Below are 22,788 nucleotides of genomic sequence, written 5' to 3' on the forward strand. Positions count from 1 at the left end.
CTTGGAAGATGTCATTCATAAATGGTTCGTTTCACTTATTTGTGAGGGAATGGACTTGCTATGCGACTGAAACGCCTTTTGTTACGATCTTACGTTGTCCTGTTTTACAATATTTATTTCCTTTAATAGTTTTACTAATACTACTTCATCTAATAACTTTTTTCTTGTTACCTCTTACACGAGTTCACATTGCTGGACTATCTTCACAACAGAGAAAAAAAGGGGAATGTGATAATTGTCTTACCGAATAGTTTATTGTCGAGTTTTTCTATTTACGTACATACATGAACGTTACCGTTATCGAAATCCTATTGCTACAATAAAAATAATAAATACAAAGTTTAATATTATATAATATATACAAAACACTTGTCATCTTCGAAGTTCTATCGACTTCTCTGTATTCCCTAGTAGCATTACTTTTATAATATTTATATCGAATTTATCGTATGTCTCTCAAAATAATACCGCCCTAACGCACATCGTGCAATATACACGATGTATCCCTATTTGCTTCCGGATATTATACAGTTTCTTTTTCATTTCGCTAGACCGGAAGTCGATCGTTGTAGATTATACAAACACGAAGGTTTGCAGGAATAAGGAGACAGCTCCATCTTAGGAAATGTAATATTTCACTTGGTGAAGATGGAGTTAGCACGAGTAATAGTATGGTTTCTGAATAGATGGCATTGCATGTCCAATATGTTAGACGCAATAAAGAGGTAGCTCTACAATATATTTATATTTTGTTTATAAAAGAAACGTGCTACCAATGAGTCATAACGCGGGGAAGTAGGAATAAACATTTTCTTCTTTTTTTTATAAAAAGGCACATCGTACTCGTTGAAAGGAAGGTATAGGAAGGTGGTTTTAATATCCACTAGTCGTATTTATTACTCCAAATATCAATTGACTACGAAATTATAGAACAGATGAAAAAGAACTTGATTTTTAATTCGTTTTTTTCGCTTAACTCAAATTACCGGAAAGTGGAGCTACCTCCAGCAGTCTTTTCGACGCGTCTAATTGTGACGTATAAAAATATTTATGAGATCAGTCTTGTTATGGTATATCGATTACAGGTAATCGATTCAGCTGATTTGTCGTTTGTTAGCCAAAGTTTCAAAAGTTTATCAAATGACTGATCACGACTGAAATTTAAAATCAGTTCATCGTGAGTGGCAACGGTAATAGTCATGATGATTTATACCAAGAGTCGTGTGTCGAGTTCCAACAATAGCCGTATGATAGCGCTGTAAATGAACCACATTCGCTCTTCAATTATCATTTAACCCTTTGCAATTTTCTCAATTGGGAGAGTTAATTTCAGTTACATACAGCGATTGTTCCAAATTATTTCCGTTAAATTCCCAATACTGGTAGGAAATAATTCTAAACAAACTGTTCCTCTCTTCCAATCGAGTTCCATTCTTAGAATAACAAACACCGATTCCATCTAGCGAACTTTTAACCTTTTCCGACCTGGAATCTAGATACTATTTTCATTCAGGTTCCGCTAATTAATAAAGGTGTATTAACGAACGTCGGTACAAATTTGTATATCTGACAACGCTATCACCGCTAAGATAAGACTGGTTCCACTGCAAGCGAGAAATAGTGAAAAGTTATTCCCCTAAAGTTTTTGAAACCTCTTAATCCGTCATCGTTATCGGCCTCTCTCTCGTTTCCTTTCATCACACTACAAAAATGGCACGTGTCTACTGTTCGTCAACGCCTCCCCAACCTTCCTCACTCGCTAAACTGTACTCGTTACTTATAATCAACGTAGACGAATCCCAATAAGGGTCTCCCAGCAGTTGGAGATTCTCGTTCAACCTTGTCATGAAGTCCGACACAAACAGCCACTGACCGGTGAAATAATCTTCGCTACTGTTGATCACGCAACAGCTGTACCCAACAAACGTCAGCAGAGAAGCTTCGAGCCTATAGTCAGTATTGAGGATTCGGTGAATTTTTCTGAAAACTGGTCTGTTGGTTCTGCTGCAAGGGTCCCACTGGACTGGGTCTGCCTTGCTCGCGGTACTGTGGTGGACCAGGTGGGCCGTTAGGTTGGCCAGACGGTCCTGGAGGTGGTCCAGGAACTTTGCCATAATTTCCCCGTGTGGAACCTTGATAGCTACCGTACGCAGAGTCATCGCTGCGCCTAGAGATATGTCCGTACATGCTTTCGGGTCTCCTAGAATTGGCAGCGTTGTCAGAGGTGGCTGTTATCGTGCCATTCTGGTGTTGCGGTGGCTGTTGCTGTTGTTGTTGTTGTTGCTGCTGCTGCTGCTGTTGTTGTTGTTGTTGCTGCTGCTGCTGCTGTTGCTGTGGATGATGATTCTGTCCTGTGGACTGAGAATTGGATACCGATTGAGAGGTGTTCTGAACACCTGGAGGAGGAGCAGGGGCACGTCCGTAGATGCTAGATCCCGTGGACACCCCGTAGATCCCGTTCTCTCGGTTGCTTAGACTCGTGGAGATTCCCCTGATACCGTAAATGCTTTGTGTGCACTGCTGCAACTGATTCTGCATGTTTTGATTAGTGCTGTTGTGGTTCTGCGTGCTCTGGGCCTGTCCGCCGGGCCCAGTTGGTGGCTGATTGTTCTCCCTAGTGTTTTGAGAGGCTGTCTGTCCGATTCTGATGGGGTACAAGCTCTGAGCAGGCACCAGCGGTCCCGGCTTCGGGATCATCAGACCGTCCCGAGTGCCAGTGGTAGATTTGGCGTAGACGCTCTGGGAACGGTTTAAATTTGCGCGTGTTAGAGGTGGTGACTTGCAGTAGAGGGACTTGGTCCCTCCATAAATGGACTCGACGCGATCCAAGGCTGACGGAGGCGCGCTGTAGATCGACGCAGGGACCCCAGCGACTGGGCGATAGGTGGCGTACGCGCTGGGAAATTTGGGTCCGGTTGGTTTGTCCAGGTCGTCGTAGGTGTCCTCGTCCGACCTCAACGAGGAATTGTCGCCGTCGTCCATGTCGCGTGGATCCCTGGTCCGTCTCGGACTCAGCACGTACTCGTGCAACAAAGCGGCTATCGCGCTTCCGGACAATGGTCCCACCCAGTAAACCCAGTGGTTGTCCCAACGATTGGTCACGAACGCAGGCCCCAAAGCTCGGGCAGGGTTCAGGAATGGACTCTGAAAATGGAAGAAATTAGGAATTAGTGGAACGCACCTTGCGCTAACGAATGAGAATTATCCTCGGGTCGTTTCGAGCACAAGACGCCTAAGCGTTTATCGCGTATGCGTTGTGGTTTCGAATTTGTTGTTTTTTTCTTTTTCGGTGCTTGCATTGTACACGCGTTCCCGGAGCAGGTGGGATCGCGATCGAGCTCTCCTCTCTCTTTTTTTCATCCCTCTTTCCCTGCCACGTCTCTGCCAACTCGTCGAACCCTCTGTCTTTCTCAGCGCGACTGCAGGTGCTCTTTAAAGACGCAAACGTTGGGTCCGATTCGAAAGAGATCAGGAGACGCTTTGGATGTAGACCGGTTACACGAAGGGAAGTGAAGCAGAAGGGAGGAGGAGGAGGAGGTGGTCGTGCACAGCAGAAAAGAAAAAGAAAACGAGTAACTGCTTCTTTTTTTTAGACACATCGAAGTAACAGAGACGGGCAAAATTTAATTCGAATAAGAATTTTGTCCATCTCTTCGTGATCTCTTTTCGACAGCGAGTAGCATGTGTGTACTTCGATGGAACACGATCCCAAGTAAACGAACATACCGAAACTAAGGTGGACGCTGTGTATGCTGCGGCCAAAACGCCTGCTGGTTTCGAGGCCATGGAGATCGACAGCGGTTTGGTCGATTCAGAAGTGAAATGGGCCAAAACGATCAGCACCGAAAGTGCCAGTTCCACTAACAGTCGCTCGATAGCCCCACCTAGACGACCTGGAGATGTTAGGGTCTGCGTGTTGGATGGCGCAGATACTCTGTAAACAAAACAACAAAATAATAAACATTATTCGGGATAGTCTGACAAATCATAGAGAAGAACATTGCGTCATGCGTGGCCTATTTACTCGAGTGACTCGAGTAAAACGCTAAAAATAAGACTCTATTCGTCAATTTATTATCATTCAAGATTTCTTAAACACAAAAATTACGAAACATCCACTAAGAAACGTTCGTTCGAACACCCATTCGAATATTTGTCCTCGAAAAATTCAGAAATCTGCACCTTTTTTCGGACTATCCCAGGCATGCATGTATCTACAGCATTCATTTATGGAAACCATTTTTAAATTTTACTCGAGTCTCCCCCCGTTTTCATCGTTCCTACCGCGAATAAAACTTCGCCATTGTCGACCGTTTAATTGCTGTCCATCACAGTTTACAGCCCCGAATAGAATGAAAGGTCGCGAGTCTGTGACCCCGTATGATTATATGAAGCGAGAAAATTAACGAGGTTTTATGCAAAAGAAACGTACAGAGAGGGGCACTACGCTGTAGTCGGTGTCGGAGGGGGGGCCCGAGAATACACCGGCTAATATAAACATTACACCACAGGGACCGACTTGCCGCGGGGGGCTTTTACGGATGGTGTCGCTGGGCTGCGTCGTTTTCAATAGGAAAATCATCGTATATTATACGGCGGCGCGCGTCGCTGTCACATCGAACGCCATATGCGAGCCTCGATTTTCAGGAACAGATCGATGATCCTTCTCTTTGGTTTCGTTACAATTCAATCTTTTATTCTCAATGTTTTCGCCGTGATTTTCACAATTTCTAGTACAGCATTAACCTCGTTTATACGAGCAAATTATGCTCAGGTTTATCGAAATAATTTTTCAGAATTGTTCCATCTTTCTTTTCGTTTTTTTCGCGAACGGATCACGAATGGCGGAACAATGCCGGCCGATCCCGCTCTTAAACGCTTGTTTCCGCACCGTGTGCCTAATGTGCCTAAAATCCCGTCACCCTGTCGATCAGCAAAAATTCTGCCCCTTTCTGATCTCGAGTCGATGCAAATAGAACCTCCCCCTGCTCCTTTTAGCGATGTCATCGAGTGGCCCTCGGCGAACGCGCGTCACGAGAGAGCGAATTGATGAAATCAGAAATGCAGATCACGACCGCACAATTGGGATTAAGCGCGTTGTCCGTGGACAGCTATGATCGCGTTCGAGGGTGGAAACAAGAGAAAAGGAATACGCGCGCCCGAGTTCCTTTTACGAGCCATGATAAGCGGGATCTTTGTTCTATTTTTTTCTTTTTTTTTTTTTTATCTCGACGAATGGAGCGTTCCCTCGTTTGCGAACCATCGATTCCGTTGGACGTAGTAACGAGACTATGCGGATTCGCAAGCGTAACATTCTGTATGTTATTTACCTATCTGCGAAAGAATGATTAAAATGCTACCGTATCGACGTAAACGAAGATGGTCGCGATGGAGATGTAAATGTGAGATAAGAGTGTTGACTCCATCTTTATATTTACACGTTGTCTTTAGTTGTTGTACATGGTTCAAAAAAGTCTACCTTTCTTGAATAATTTATTCGATCGAACACGAATTCTTAACTATGAGCGATCCAGTACGAGTTGCAGTCTTTAGTACCAATGCATCAATGCATAACGCAGTAGTTGCTGGGAAATCTCCTTATTCGATAACTCTTACCTACCCATTTTCTATGATACTCGCGTAACGTATTGCATCATTAAATGCACCATTAAATATTACTATTGGAAACCTTCTTTTTTTTTTACACGAATCTCTAAAGAACTCATCTATCGTATAAGAAAAGATTTGCGTGTATTTTGTCTTCTATCCCCGTAAAAGCAGTCCTGACCCCCTACAATCGAATAATCAGATTCATGTCAGATTCAAATCATGTCACTTTCCCCTAGTTTCGTTCGAACCACTTCGTTTCCTCTGTGTTTCATCGTAAATTCGATGGAAACCTGTGACCGTCGATGAACTTCGTCAACACTTACTCATCGCAGAAGCTTTGATCTCCGTTTCGCTTAAAAGAGCTCCGTTCCATTTTAGTCCCCTTTCCAAGTGGGCCTCCTTTCTCGTTCGCCGCCGGAAAGGGAATGCTTTTTTTCCACCTGCTCTCCGCTGTCAGAGCGCAGGCCGAACTCCCATTGTACGCGGCGCTCTGGAGTCTCGCGCGCGGAAACAAAAGCGGAAACAAAAGCGGAACAACGCGCGGAGCAACGAGTCTCCCAGCTATACGCTCGAACCCTAAGCGCATCGTTCTATGGCTGTTACGCGAGCAATGGAAGCTGGGAATAGCGACAAGTAGAGTCGCTGAAAGACAAATGACGTCGAGGACAACTGACATTGCGCGACCTCGCGAGGTATACGTAACTGAGAAACGATGATAAAAGTTTGTATAATTTTGTGTCGACGGTTTTCAAATTTGTCAAGTGTTGCCCTGTAACTTATTCTCTGTAGTATTGTTTTCAATAGGTGATTTAAAGGGTTACACCACCTTGAGATTTTTAAATTATAAAAATTTGCTTTCGAACTAGATAATTTATTTATACTTTTGAAAATATTTTAAGCGTTTAAAAGAAGGTTCCATTTCACGACCCATATCTCCGCCATATTTCAATTTTTTCTTATTCATTTTAAATTGTCCACATAACTTCTGGGTATGTATCTAAAATGAAAGTTACTATATATACTTAAGAGCTGTGCGTATAACCCCTTCAACAAACGTGACAATAATTATATAAAATTTGTCTCTTTCTCGGAACTAAGTATGCAAGAACAATTTCCCCAAAAAAGATTCCCAGGCAGCTCACAGACTCTCCTCCGACGTGGGTATCAAGGATCCGAGTGACTATTTCGTCGTTACAGTCACTCGATACTCCCCCGGGTAACTCTCACGGCGGTTTTCTCACGTATATAGCGATGGACCCTCGGTCGAGGCGAGATACACCCGATCGCCGAGAGAACGTTTAATCTCGCGTGCGTGCACTTGACTCGAGAGCTGGCCCGCGTGCAACCTGTGCCCCATATTCGCACGGGGGTACTGCGAACCCCAGAAACAACCCCCGAGGGGTTCCAAGGGAGCAGAGAGGGAGGAGGAGAGTCGCGAAGCTTTAAATAAATTTCAATTCGAGGGAGAAGGGAGCGTGTATCACTTTCACCGGGCCACTGTCGTGTTTAACGAGCTATTGATAGTCTTCCACCCACTGGACCACTCATCTGGGGTGAGCCAGTGCGGTGCACCGAACCCCCCAAGTCCCGTCCAACGACTCGCTGAATCGGACGTTCCCTGTTCCATCTCGGCCCCCTCTTTTTCCAACGAGGAAAACCGCCACATGTGACGCGTCACGAGACGAAGGCGGCCGAGAGTTTCTACACGTGATACCATTATAAAGTCTCGACCCTGTGGGAAAGTTCAGATGCCCACGGGGTTGCGGTTAAACCCGAAAATTAGGTTTTACGGTCAACTGCCGGGACAAACGATCGATTGTGGGAAGCACCGCGAGAAGGGTAACGACACGCTTGTTCGCGCGTCTCTGGACGGTCCCGTCGAGGCGTTCGTTGTTGCTACTTCGTGTCCGGGGGTCCGTCGTCGCGGACCATGTTGCACTTTGCTTAAAATTCGATACGCTGCTCTTTTTACCGATCCTAGAACGTGTCCTGGAGGATTTTTTGCAATTTTGAACATGAAACGCGAAGGGTATAGGTTTATTAAGAGAGGGGAGTGCGACGCGTGAAAGTTATAATCAAGGAATTTTTCTTGAAAATGATTTTTTCAATTTATTTCAGACAGAAATCCTTGAGATATCGTATTTTTCTCAAAACTTCATTTTTCCGATCCGTGGAAATGATAACTCAAAAACTAATCGACCAATATGCCTTTTAAGGGTATAGGATCCGGATAAGACCTAGAAATAACGAAGCATTTTGCTATTTTTATTTGGAAAGAAAATATAATATTCAGCCTATGGACATGTAAGACTATAAAAGGAGCGACAATAATATTTCTTTAATTATTTTTTAAATCTGTCGTACTCGTGTTACTCCCTGCATGTAACAATCATTTTCCGACTCGCCGCCTAACGTAAACAGAATTGTGAACCAAGTGGATTGTTACGGTTCTCGAACAACAAATTGAACAAATTGCAAATTTCTCCGAATTCTGCTCTTCTCGCGGTGAGTTTCGGTCTGTCCAACGCGCGGGTCGTATTTTTCTCCGAATCCGCCCACCTTCTCGAACCTCGTAACGAATAGACGCCCCAAGACCGATTTCTGGGTATTTTTCCCGGGTTACCGCGTAGTTTCCTGCGCTACGTCTCACCGTCCATAGAAATTCGCCGCGACAAAGCACAGGAATTCTTTTAAAGGGCAAGACCGAAAGCAGGTCGGAGCAGAATTCTATCCTCTTCGTTGAATGGAAAACGCTTGAAAGAAGGAGAGGGGGGCAGGAAGTGCGTACACCCACGAGGATCCGCTCCCGCGCCGCAAGAAACGCGTACGAATTATTCTTTTTATTTCTGTTCCGAGTTCAGTCACGAGATCGCGTGAGATTCTCGTCCAACGATCAATTAATGCCTGTACGGCGAGCGACTTTAATATTCGAACACTCTGTACATCGTCTCGCTTGAAACAATTATAAAAATGTAAATTACAAAATTTCAATCATTCTTACGTACATTTTTAGGCTGATCATTTTATTATCGTTTTAGTAGGGAAAAATGTAAAATTCTAAATGAACGTTTTATCTTCGAAACGGTATAACATGTTTATTATCGTTGATATTTTATGCATTTATGCACATTCTCATAGGTGTTCCCGTATCTCAATTTGCCACAAATGCATAAACATCCGCAATCTACCAATAATTCATTCTACCAGAATTCAATTGCTGTAACCATGCGAGTGGCCTTAGAAAAATAATATGGCTGACATTGTTCTCAACCCTTACCCATCGCTCTAGTTAACCATAGAGTACCAGGTTGTCCGTGTTCCCCATCCTGTGTATACAGATTATGTTTTCTTTAAAAGTAGTATAATCGAAACAACCTTGTTAGATCGTATGCAAATTACTTGTCGCATAGAAATTTGAATTTAAAGTTACAGGTTTCGTTTTATAGTGCAAATACATTTGGGTACTTGTATATCGAACTCCAGACGTGTTTTCAACATTTATTGCCTTGCCATCATTTAGTTAGTTGATGTTCCTATCGGTAGGGCGTATTCAAATCTGGAATCATTCTACATGGAAATTGGTATACTTAACATACCGATATATTTGCAAATGTTTCTTCGCTCGGTAGCTATTTAATATATTACACCTCCATTTTGCTCGTTTTCTTGATAAAGAATTTATTACTTGAATTCATAGTTTTACCTCTTGAATACGTACAGGGCTTTGCAAGCGTTAGTTGCTCGGCACGTGAAATTATTATTAGGTTGGTGCATATGAAATGTTTATATTTATACGAACGAAACTTCTTCGAAGAAAAGGTAGCGCGAAACATTAAACACCGTGAAACCGACAATTTTCAAAATTATTTAAAAATCCTTTGGGATGGAAGACCCTGTATTAGATAACTATTGTTTCTCAAGAAATGTTTGAAGATACTGGTACGGTCGAGCGCAAGAATTTGCATGTAGTATCCATTGCGAAGAATTCAGATTCAAATACACCTCCGTCTACCAATTCGAACATCCACCAACCAAATGATGGCGAGGCAATAAAAGCTGGAAAGTCTCGAATAGCCGTCAAGCCTTCAAGGAAGCATTTGGAATATCAGAACGGTCGTAAATTCCTCTGCTTGTTTCTTTCCCCCGCCGTTTGAATCGGTACCAGTCGAACGCGTTCATAGCGAAACGACGTCTTCGAAGGCGGGAAACATCTGCCTTCGCCGTGTGCCCTTCGATCCTGGCCGAAAGAGAATCATTTATGGGGTCCTAAAGCTTCTTTGTGACTGCGACTTACGCTGCGATGCTCGAAAGGACCGCGGAGGATTCCTTTTGTGCAACATGTGGCCGGCACGTGTTTCCCCGTAGAAAGGCACGACGCACGATTTATATAGGATCTATACAGAGAGAAGGATCCGCAACGATCCTCGACCAGCTGTCCGGGATTTCTTCCTTCGCCTAACAGGTCAATAGGATTCTTTCATCCTAGAATCGCCACTAGGTATCCGCGAGTTATCGCAACGGGTGTACGGGACGTCTGCGCCAGAAACTCTGCCAATTGTTCGACTCGAACGCTACGTTTTATTTGGATTTCACGATGCGTTTCAACCCTTGACGGTCACGCGTCGAGATCAACTAAAAACGTCGCTTGTCATTCGCAGGGTTCAAAATTACGTGTTCTTGCGTATAAAGTCAATTTTATCCATTGGTTAAATCTTTTTTCGTCTATTTGGTTGTCCAGAAAGTTCGTTCCAATTTTTAAGAAAAATTCAAAGGGATATTTGAATTTCGATACATATTTATTGAATTATATAAATACCATTTTGTTCCACGATCTTTCCACCTTTTAAGGGATCCACCCATGTTAATTGTTTTCAACCATTCCAATATAAACAGACGCGTACCACCTATCAAAAATCGCCACGGACTTTCCAGACGACCCAACATTTTTTATTATTAACCCTCGACACTCCGACTTTTAATTGCGAATACCAACCGACGACTCCGACTTATTCTCGTTATACTTTTACTTTTCGATCCGGAAAATAAGACTACCCCCTTATAATATTGTAATTATAAATCGTAAAGTGGTCAAAGCTGTGTCGTGCATCTACGTTAGAAAGCTAATTCGTTTCGACGCTAACAGCCGGCCTACGCGTGCATCTAATCGCACACCCTGCGATCAAGGAACGGGAAGATTCTCGAGAACGAACACGTGGTTGCGACCATCTGTTGGCATCCTGCTCCGTTCGAACCGACCTAAACCCGGCCCTATTTTAGAACGGAAAAGGTTCCTTTCTTCTGTTCCGAACACCGACACCGTTCGAGCATCGATTCTTCTCCGACCTACCCTTTTATCGAACAACTTCCGATAACGACGGAACGATGCATACATATAATCCTCGTCGAGGATTTAATTTAAGGATCAACAAATTGTTTGTTTATTTCTTTAGTTTATAAAGGTAAACAATCTCTTTTAAATCGATTAATGTACCTATTGGTCCAGTCTTGCTTGTTACGATTCGACAGTCTTCCGAAACACCCTGTATGTAATGGCCAACGAATGTGTCAAGTAGCCATCATCGACGTTGTTTACCCGTATCTCCTGCATTTCTAACACAAAAGCCAGCTTACAAGCGTCTGTAAAAAGCTTTTGTAAACAGGTTGGAACAGTTTGTCGCGTTTCTCACGGGATTCCACGCCGGCGAAGTGTCCCATTCGGCGCACGTTTACACAAAACTCTCCGTGGAGCGGTCGCGAACGGCGCTACCACGGAGGCGTAAATTTTTCCCATCGCGCTAACAGACTTAAATATTTAGTTTAAAACGAGCGGGAACACCGATCGCGCAGCCTCGAGCATCAAGAAGCATCTGAAAGATGAGGGGCCAGCCCATGTGTTCTCTTTTTTCTCTCGTTTTCTTCCTTTTTCTTTACTTGGGTGACAGTTTATTTTTACCGACGAAGGAGGTACTCGAACGACTCGACGCCGCAGGATATCGTATTCGATATTTCTCGATGCCTGAAATAACGCTTCGAAGATGAAGGGGGAGGCGGGAGAGGAGTCTGACGAACGGCTGATGCTGTTAAAAGCAGGAATCGCGATGCGTGGCCGCTTTTGTGCGGACGGTAAAAGGTGCTCTCCCGAGAGCAGGTAAAGCATTCCTACCCGAAACGGTTCTACCTGACCCACCTGGCTTTCACGCTGAATTTTCGGCTCGAGAACAGTTCCTCTCCGCGCGCGCTTCGGTCCCTTTGAGGCTAGCTTCCAAAGCACCATTTGGCTGCATCTCGCGTTTACGAGAGATCGTTCTGTTCGATACAGTACGATACACACTGCCTATCGAAAGTATACGAACACGATTTCGGTGCTTTCGGTATCTTAAGGTTGTTGTTTCACGGATTTATTTAATGTAGGATTTTAGCGAAACTTCACGCGATTGTTATTTGATTAAATACGAAGCGTATCAGCGTATTACGATTTAAATTGACCACCCCAGTTTTATGAAAAACGATATAAAACAGACGACACAGATTCTTGTGAAACATGCAGATTTTCAGCATGAATTTTTTCAATTTAAACCAAACTATAATTTAAGAGGCGAGGAGCTGAACTAAGCTAACGTTTTAATCCTCGTTCATTTAGCCAAGGTTCCTGAATTCGATGTAATTTCAAGTTGTAATAGCAAACGCAAGTTATTATCAACCATTCAAGCAGATTGTCATTTTTTGTTGAAATTTTCCGGCGTTTATACGTCTTTGTCGAGTTCTAGACGTGTTTGTTCAGCGAAAGAGAAAGCGAAACGTGTCGTCGACTTGTTAATCGAAAAAGGGAAGAAAGTGTCGCTCTTCCATGTAAGATGCAGCCTTGAATTCGGTCTCAACGCGCTGGATAAAAAATTAATTGAACGACATGGAAAGTCTGGAACGGCAGACAAACAAGAAACAAAAAAGGAAACTGAAACTGTAATTCCTTTTTGTTTTTATAAATGTTTGTTACTGTTTAATGACCATACTCCGGAGGATTTTGCACTCGCCAGACTGATTCACATGGAAACGTCTACAGGACTAAAATTTTGTCTCGAGACAATTAGAAACTATAAGACCTAATATTTGTCGTATTACTTATTTACGTGTTTTCATCGAAATTTACGAATTCTATCCAGACGTGTTTTCATCGACACTCAAACGTGAAAATTATTTGTTGAAGTTCTTTAGTGAAAAGCTCCGTCACCGAATCAGAAGGTACTCGGTTCACGCGAAATTTTATACACCATCCCTAAAACCGTATTTGGTCGACAAGTTATCTTCTAAGAAATATCGAAGGAATGACCACTTGCCCACGTTGCTTTTCCATTCAAAGCGGTTCTCAAAACCTCGGCTTAAGGATCTAATATCGAGGGGTTTTCGAGAAAGCTCGGGATATTGCGCATCGACTACGAATTTCTCTCTTTCGGATCTCCTCTGATATTTTTCACCTCGATTAAGATGATGTTTCAAGCGTCAAGCTTGACACCTTATCGACGGATAATACCAAGAAATTATAATAAATAAATAAATACTATTTATACTAATCTATCATTACAATACATTAAACACTGTTATATTTAAAATTGATATTGAGCAATAAGACTGCTGTAAAAAAAAATAGAAATGACTCAAATTATGACCACATGTTACTAACAAAGGTGTGCTTGTCACTGTGTCTCGAAAAATTGAGTCGTACTAATTATTGAAACTACTACTTGTTAGATCTCGAAAGAGAACGCGATTCTGTGTTACGGGCGGTTTCCTAGGGCAGGAAACGATGACTGCTCCTTCGCTGGACACATCCGGCCCGCCACGCGCACCGCGTGTGTCTTGCTCGACGTCACAACACACCTGCTTCCTCACAGCTGTTTCCTCGGTCCGTGGTGGCAAACTCCCCTTGACAAATAGCTTTATACCACCGCGTCGTTATCCCCTGGACTAATGTTATTCCGTCGCGACAGCCGAGATTCCACTACCTTTCGACTCAATTCCCTGAACGATGGAAACAGCCACTGGCAGCAGCCGGAATATATTTGTTCATTTGTAGATTTTGTCATTCGTATCGCAGATCAGAAATCGACTCGATTTTACCAGATATCTCGAACAGAATTTTACTTGTCTCGAATGTCTGTTATTGGGTTGTCCGGAACGTTCGTGCCTATTTTTAAGAAAAACTCAAAGACATATTTGAATTTTGACGCATATTCATTGAATCATATATGTACCATTTTGTTCCACAACCTTCTCAACTGTTAACGAATGTACGTATGTTATTTGTTTTCAGCCATTCAGATATATTCAAACCTGTACCGCCTACTAAAAATCGCCGTGGACTTTCCAGACAGCCCAATATATATCAAGATCGTTCCTCGTTTCTTCTCGACTTCGTATCGATTGCACCGAATTGAACCAACAAAGGGTGACTAAATTTCTTATACCAAACAGATAGATCATGGTTCCCGAATAAACCTTAAAACACCCCAAAAATAGTTTCTCGATAGAGGTCAATAAATAATCCTCAATGTTGTGTCTCGACCTCTCCTGGAGTGTAATGGAAAAGTCTTGTAGCACATCGACGAAGAGACAATAAATTCTTTCTGAATAGTTGGACTTTCGCGGCTCGTGATTCGCCCATGATCTTTCACCCCCTTCTGGCGTCGGTTCGGTTTACGATTTATCGGCTCGGCTCTTTTACTTTTTTCCTTTTTTATTTATATTCCGGGGAAGAGACCGAAGTGTCGCAGTGGGAGCGAGCCACCCCTCGCCGAGACCCAAGGATACGTGTTTCACAAACGCCTCTGTTGGCTGACCCAGTCGCAACAGATGCAAGGATACTAGCTGCATTTTCCCTTCCTTTTCCCTTTCTCTATGCAACGCTCGTTGGTCTCTCTTCGCTCCGTGGCGTCGTTTTTTCCACCGGGGGTCCGCCAGGCTCCCCAGAGACGCTCCTGGAAGGGATGACGAACTCGGCCGGTTAACTAGAGTATTGTTCGATTATTATTTCGGTACATATCGCGCACTTGTTGTCTCTTTGTGCGGTCATATGGTGGTCCTAGGGTGGTTAGATCTGGCGATGACGGATCTGTCGCCGAAGATACCATAACGATATCCCAACTCGAGTTTGTTTAACATTTTGCTTACTCGGGGGTAAGCTCCAGCGGTAAGTTATACATTTCGAATTCGATATTACTACTTTTCCGAATCGAGAAGCCTATAGTTTCTGTTGGGATGTAGAGACCGTCTGAACTGGACGATATACTTTTATATACCTTACGTTGAAATATGGTCTCTGAACGAAATTTGACTTGAACTGGACATGAGTAGTACGAGTTATAGACAAATCATGTATTGTTTCTCTCTCTGTCCTTAAAATACAAGATTACCCTCTCTTCGTATTATCGCATGAATTTATCAACGTATTCAGTGTTCTATTTAAAAAATTGTAACAATTTCGAAATAGGCTTCCGATTAATTTCCTTGGTACTCTAAGTGTTAAAGTAAATCCGGACAAAGGGGCGAGACGCAACTTACATTCTGTTTCTAAACCTAGCCTTAACGTGGATGACTTTCACCGGGGAGAACGTAACACTTTTTCAAACGGTAATGGATGGATAATGACAATTCAGGGTGCATCTACCGCCAACCATTGGGGGAGGGCGCCTACTTTTTTCTGATCAGGGGGATATCGATGAAATTGTACGGGCAAAGGGGAGGTACTCGATCCGTTATAGGGGCGTTGTTCTGTTCTACGACCCCTGCTCGACGAAATAGTCAGGGGTCCACGAGTTTCGACGCAACCTGCGAGAACCTGTGACTCGCGACAGGTTGAATAATTCGCAGGTAACGCTTCAAAAAAAAAAAAAAAAAAAAAAAAAAAATCGCGATACCTTGGCGAGCAAAATGATGAAAACAAACAGTGCATGCAGCACAAAAGTGAATACGTTACATTTGAATGTTATAGCTAGACTGCGGATCTTTATGCAAAATAAAATCTTTGCAGACGTACCTAGAAAAATTGAACCAAAGTAGAAATCTATTTTACTCCGCAAATATTATAATATGAACTTCGCTTTCCTTTACATTCTTGGTTGTTGCGTGGATTTTGTAGTTTCTTACGGATTCAAATTTCTTATAAATGCATAAAACTTGGCGAATCTAATTGTAACATTCAAAATGAATTCAACCGAAATGAACATACGTGAATTCTTGAAAAATCGAAAGGTACGTAACCTCTTAAACTGGACTTGTTTCAAGCTGTTCCGGTTGACTCTGACGGCCGGCAGACGTTAATTTTCGAGCGAGCAAGTGGCGAGCAGAAGCAAGACAAGGAGGATACGAAGGAACGAACGGTGGCGAACAGGAGACGATAGAAGAAAGGGAGGACAATGATCCTTGGAAACGCAGAGGAACATCTGCTCGGCTCCGGATCACGGCATGTCCTCCTTCAATGAACCGATTGCGTCGTGAAACTTGTCCCACCTCATAGGTGGCGTGCATAGGTATTCATTATCTTCGTCTTCGGCTGAGCTCGTTCGCGGTCCCTCCTCCCTCTTCCCGCCGCCCCCTCCGCATCGCGAGCTATCTTTTTTGGTCCACGAAACATCTGCGGCAGCTGCGAGGCGGTGGCCTGCCGCAGGACTCGAGGAATGAGGCAGGTGCTCACCTTCGAAGAAGCTTCTCTCTCCCCCAGCCCCTGCCAATTACGCGTGCCTCTTTCTGCCATCTCTCCCACTCTCCTCTCGCATTTCACCGTTCCTCAGCCTCTTCTCCCTCGTGTTCCGTGTCCACCCGTCTAATACGGATGTCCAATTCTCGTAGAAAGATCGACTTTCGAATCGTAAATCGACTCGAAAAATCCTTTCCAGTTGTTCGTTATACCTTGCGATACTTTTTCATTTGGTATCTTTAGGTTAGATTTATGTATTTATGTTTAGAATTGCAAGGGATAACAGTGTCATGATGATAAACAAATTGCGGATGTTTATGCGTTTGCGGCAAATGGGAATAAGGGAAAATTTACGAGAATGTTGCGAATGTTGTTGAATGCACGAATGCAAGAATATATAAAAGATCGAGAATAACGTACACGTTTGTACCGTTTAAAAGATAAAACATACTTTCATTTAGGTTTCGATTCTGTGTTCTGTATCTATGAAAATGTTAAATAAACGCGAGTAAATGCAAAGTATGTTTGTTAAAACAGAGGGTCCTTAATGATGCTAGATTCTTCTAATCTTTCAAACGCTTGGAATTATTCGCATCGAACCTCAAGTTCTCAGGACAATTGAGGTTTGAACTGTACTTTCACTGCGAGTCACCTCTTGTCCGTTCATACGGCCGTATTTATGCTTTCACGTCTTCCGTAATAAAGATGTTACGTAAACGATACTCTCCAAACAAAAATATTATACAGTAAATCAGTCATCATTTTTATTCTATTATCTATCAGTTACAGGAGATATACTTTCTCCCGAGTGTACTCGCGAGGCAAAATTTTACGATAGCCGTACACCAAGCTATTTTTCTTGGATATTACGTTATTTCCAGCTTGGCGAGTAGGTTATGGCCCTAGTCGGGCGTAAAGCTGCCTGAACTTTCGAACCGTTTCAAGTTATCGGCCGATGGTGTCGCTTATTTTTCCCGGAAATCGTACTTCATAAATCGCGCGCGTATGCCTGCTGGCAACGACGTTGCGCGCCCTTATTATACTTTCATCGGTATTCGCGTCTTTATTATTAGTCCATAAAGCTCCGACGGTCTATAATTCGCGGTGAACCGAGTTCTCGGGCCTCGATCGTCGTATACGATACCAGAAAGAGAGAGAGAGAGAGATGATGATGAAGAAGCTCTCTCGAGGATTGCCCGTGGCTGCGTGCAACTCTTGTGCACGTGCCTCGATTTCGCCCGTGGTCAGTGGATCGCGGTAGTGGCGAGAGAAAAATGAAACAAGAGGAAGTATCGCTAGCTTAAAGAGAGGAACCACATTAAGAGTCCAAGTATTCAATGTTTCCTGGGATATTTTCTTTTATAGAGAAGAATTTATGTAACGCTTTAAAGTACATTTGGTCATTTTTCCAATTCATTTCACACAGAAATCTGTGAGATATGGATCATAGACTATCTATACTAATATTACAAAGAGACCAAATTTGTAGGGAGTAATGGAACTACTGGAACTACTGTGCCGATTGTAAGCATTTTTTTTTTAGTAATACAAAGCTACACTAGTCCTTAGTAATATAAGCTATAGTTTATTTTGATAAAAATAAATTGAAAATTATAAGGTGATCTTTAAAAATCCTTATTAAGTATAATACATTAATCTTTACCAAAAGGAATCATTTGATCCTCTGGAAAATTTCAATATATATATTAATATAAAATTTTAAAAAATTTTAAGAATTTTATATATATAAAATTTCAATATATATATATAATTCATCATTTTATATATATATATATATATATATAGTGTTTATCTTCATGAAATTTTCCAGAGGATCAAATGATTCCTTTATATATATATGTATAATGCAGGCACGAACGCGACGTAGAGTAAGAATAGTATTCCATATAGGTGAAACCACGGGGCAACTAGTTCTTTATAAATGAAACTATTCATTTTAGATACTCGAGAATTAAATCCTTCACGAAAACCGTACGAGTGCTTCGGATAACCAGCAAAGGAGCTAAAGGACTCGAGCACGCGGCCTTCTTGGATTCCATTATCTGGCAGCTGCCTCCTCGGGGTTGCGTATCTCGTTTCTTTTTCTCTATAGAACGTCTTCCATGTACCGAAGAACCGTCTCCTTTATAAATACGTGTCGTGTTTTTTTTTTCCGTTTAAAGTAATATTTAACCCCAGACGCTCTAGAGGACTGCAACGTTTTATTCCCAATACCGAGAGAGTGTGAGGAGTTATTTTGACTCCTTTCATCATTTTGAAAACAACAGATGATGATATAAACCAACGCTAATTAACAAAACTTGAACAGAAAAGAAACTACTCCTCGGTGAAAATCCTTGTCACCCCTGTGTGGATGACGCGACGGTCAACGTGTTAAATCGGTGATGCGTACATGAGCAACAGATTTAGACACGAAACTAATTCCTTTTTCCCTCCCAACGTCTTGTTCCTATCACTAAATATTTTTAAGTTAACGTTTCTATCGACCTATGTTTCAATTAACCTCGGTTTCCTCCACTATTTAACAGGATCGCTTAAATTCTTCGGCGTGTATTGAACCTAATTACTTTGTAACGAGTTTTAAGGAAAATTACTCACCCATAGAGCATCGCGGCGCCAGCTATGCCGCCTCCGCATTGTGCAGCGATGTACAGAGCAGCCCGAAGCAGAGAAATCCGTCGACACAAAGCAAAGGACATCGAGACAGCTGGATTCACGTGGCCACCTGCGAGCCAACCATTCCATCATTTTATTACGAGTTTACCAACTCCGTACCCGATGGATAAAACCAACCATTTCCCCTATTCGTACACGCAAGTAATAAATTACTGTACCGATACTTGTTGATACTTTCAATTTAGCGATACTCTATCAGCGTCGTTCGGTGGTCGAAGGAATTATTTTATCCACCTTGAACGTTCTATTCTTTTATTTTCACGGTATACGATTGATTTTCTCTAAATCAATTTTATAGTATGTTTAATTAATTAACAGTACTTATCACGCGTCGAGAGCTAGTTTGTTTCGAAATTTTATTGAAATAATTAATGGGTAGCTTTTTAAACGCTGGAAACTGAGGCCTTATAAAAGCACAGAATTAATTTCTGATAAATATGCAATATTCGACGAGATTCGTATGACGTTTCTTTTTTTAAGAGAATTATACTCTTTTTCTATACAGAAAACGTGTAATGTAAAATGGTTATTGAATATGAAAATATTATAGAATATCAGAGAAAATGAAAACGAAAAAGGTAGATAATTGCAAGCAAATGGACTTTCGTCTCAAGTTTTAGAATCACCCTATACAGGAATACAGACGCGCTCTCCGCTCGTTAATTAGCCTTGCTCGTCGAGAGGGAAGAATAAATGCGATCGTGTTTCGCTTAGACTGCAACAAAACGCTAACAGCCTACGCGTGTCAGTGTCGCGGTAGAAAAACAAAAATTTTATTTTAACAACGCACAAAAATTCAATATATTGATTTATGTCCATTGTTCGTTCCCATAAAATTCCCAAATTCAAATTTATATTTAATTCTTTCATTTTATTTATCTTCTTTATTAAGTATGCAATATTTCATACGTGTAAGTTAAATATACATTAAAGAAAATTGAATGCGCAAAAGGCTGAAGTAAAGTTCAAGTATCTACTGTTTCTAAACTTAACCTTAACACGTGTAAGGAATAAAAAATCCTGTTCATCTCTAGTACGAGTACAACGTGAATCGAGTACATACAATATAAGCGCACACGTTCCAATAAACCCGTAGCGCTATATTTCCATCGGTCGTCATAATCGGTTAACGAGCCAATCGTGAAAGACCATGAGGGCAAGCTGTAAACGATGCGACAGAGATCTCTGCTAAACTTCCTATCCAAAGTCTTTAAAATCATCGACAATTTACGTATTCCACGCGGCCACTTTTCGCTTTTTAAATACAATAAAGCCACGGAATCTAATAGCAATCATAAGCATGATTAAATATTCTATATAGAATTATTGACCTAGGAGTTGTAAGCGTCAACTATTTTTGACAGAGCACTTCCTGACTCCCCGTCAAAGAACGATACAATATTCCTTGCAAAAACAGTTATCTAACCTCAAAATTGGTATTTCTAACGATCCCAAAGCAAAGTTTAGCCAAATTTTGTATAACGAGTCTTTCACGATTCAGTTGTTATACGTTGGGCTTCGTTTGTTATCTATCATTGAAAATAATGGTGTAAAGTAGAGGATTCTTACCACTGATGTGGCCGAAGATCATCGAGATCGCAGCGATCGCGAATCCTGACGCCACGGCGGTGGCCAAGACGCAGAGTCCGCTTCCCGAGACCACGGAGGACGCAGCCGCGCCAGACACCACGAGGCTGAAGAGGAAAGTGGCGAAACACTCGACGGCCACTGCTCTCCACAGTTCTAAGCTCCGTGCCTCGATGGACATAGGCGCCTTTCTCTCCGTTAATTCCGCGTGGTTTTCTTTCAGCGCGGAGATCCTCGTCAGAAGTGTCACTATATGAGCGTCCAGCTCGCGCGACAGCGACTCCGTGGTCATTCTTCGGCGCTTATGTTTACACGGAATTCGAAAGAAAACTTTTACTTGATCTGTCTGTACGAGTTTCTGTCAGTTGTCGTTTAAAGCATGCTTTTATTTATCACTGCTCGACTGCACCTCCAAACCGTAAAACATCAGTTTCTTGGTCACTGAATGTTTTCAATGTTATTCCGCACTCTTTTCGCGGACACTCGAGAGTTCGAATAGCTCGCGATGGAATCGACGCGAGTAAAGGTATGCACAAAGTGGTGCTACCGAGTAGGGGAGGACACTGACGTCCCGATGTTGCCGGAATGGCAACGCGCTCTCGAGTGACAAGCGATCCCCGCGCGGAACAAGTGGGCCCTGGCCAGGACTCGCCGGCTGCCCCCACCACCGCTCCATCCCCACTCTGCAACCTCTGTCGGTGGGCGACGCATCTGTACCTAACACGAGCACACACGAGCGCACACGATCACAGACGAGCGCTGGTCGTCGTTCGGGGATGTACTTTCTTCCCTGCCCCCGCAAGGGCAAACAAAGAAATGGCCAAAGGAGGACTTTCTGTCAGTGGTGAAATCGACATGTCGAGATTGTTTGAAATATATTCGAAGAATATTCCAACTCTCTGATAGACATGGGCATATTTAAAATAATTACATGTATATCTGATATACAATTTCAAAGAATATCATCTTATCTTACGGTTATTTCATTTTTGACACTTTACCGGTAGTTGTAGGTTGTAGGACGTATAATAAAATTGACGATCCATAAGTATTAACAATTATTTTTTTGTGTCAAAATAATCTGACTATTATCAGAATATATTTCAAAATCCATGTGTTTGTGATTTTCCTATAACTGTTACTATTTTTGTCCAAGTCAGACGAAATTTGTTGTAGTTGCTCGTTATGTTTCAATGAAAGGTACGTGCTACTTAATCTGACGGTATCCTAGATAAAGCTATAATTATAATTTGATATAAATCGTATTTCAAACTTATAGTCAGCGCTTTTGACGATAAAACGTCCAAGTTTGTAGCGTTCTTATTAGTTCTCATTCTTGGCGTTAGATGGGACCACCAAATGTACAAATGTCGACAATGCAGATACCTATTCGTATCAAAGATCTGTTCGTATGTATTTCTTTATAGCTCCAACTGTTCTTTTTATACTATCATTTGGAGGACGGGAAAATACATTGTTTTCAAATAATGATTACTTTTAGTAGTTTGAAATAATCATTATTTCGAATAACGAACTTATTTCGGTTGCCGGAAATGCAAGAGTAAAAAAAATATTCGAAATAATTATTTCAAACAAAATGTTCCTAAGTCTGTTCAGAACTTTCTAGCGGTGTTTTAATTCATGTAAAAGTGATAATGAAAATCATTATGAATAAAAAATAATCCAATAAAATAAATAAAATAAAAAAAAAGACTTTGATCTTTAGATGTCGTGAATATACGAATAGCGATTGAAATAATTATATCCATACTGCGCGATGTCTGTCTTATTCCCACGAGTTCAAAGACTATTTTAATGGCCAAGTTCCCACAAAAAGGGATATACGCACGACGGGACACAGACAACGAGCATAATAGCGTCCATTTAAATCAACTTTGCGCGAACATCAAACAAAGATGGAAGCTACCGAATAGTCGCGTTCAACAAACTCGCATTCCTCTTAACCTCTGTTGACTGTAACAGATTAGGTGATTTTCAATACAGTTACTTGATAAATTAAAAGTTCATTTTCAAATGATAACGCATGGCTTCTTCATTGTCAAGAAAGGATTGAACTTGCTGTCCAAGAGATTTTTCTTATTTTTTAAGGACCGTTCAGCTCGAGTTTACTTTTGTTCTCAGAAGTCGACCCCGGTGTGTCAAGCGTGACGATTTCAAGAGGATAGCGCAACAGGCCAATGTAA

The 22,788-nt window shown here is 42.0% G+C and overlaps 1 protein-coding gene across 1 annotated transcript; it reads right to left on the reverse strand.

Moving 5' to 3' along the window:
* Positions 1-142: 142 nt before the first annotated feature.
* Positions 143-21,178, reverse strand: LOC128879018 (neurogenic protein big brain-like). The gene is made up of 4 exons (XM_054127790.1): positions 20,567-21,178; positions 18,920-19,046; positions 3,727-3,934; positions 143-3,144 (listed from the first exon to the last, which is right to left on the reverse strand). The coding sequence occupies exons 1-4, from the start codon at positions 20,874-20,876 to the stop codon at positions 1,954-1,956; spliced, it is 1,836 nt and encodes a 611-aa protein (XP_053983765.1). The 5' UTR covers positions 20,877-21,178; the 3' UTR covers positions 143-1,953.
* Between the last annotated feature and the right edge of the window lie 1,610 nt (positions 21,179-22,788).

This window comes from Hylaeus volcanicus, chromosome 6 (assembly GCF_026283585.1).
Source record: "Hylaeus volcanicus isolate JK05 chromosome 6, UHH_iyHylVolc1.0_haploid, whole genome shotgun sequence".
NCBI lineage: Eukaryota > Metazoa > Arthropoda > Insecta > Hymenoptera > Colletidae > Hylaeus > Hylaeus volcanicus.

Coding starts and splice junctions, on each gene's coding strand:
- LOC128879018 (XM_054127790.1), bottom strand. CDS start 20,876: ATGACCACGGAGTCGCTGTCGCGCGAGCTGGACGCTCATATAGTGACA. Junction 19,047..20,566: donor GATCTTCGGCCACATCAGTG/GTAAGAATCCTC, acceptor GTTGGCTCGCAG/GTGGCCACGTGAATCCAGCT. Junction 3,935..18,919: donor GGCGCCGCGATGCTCTATGG/GTGAGTAATTTT, acceptor TTTTGTTTACAG/AGTATCTGCGCCATCCAACA.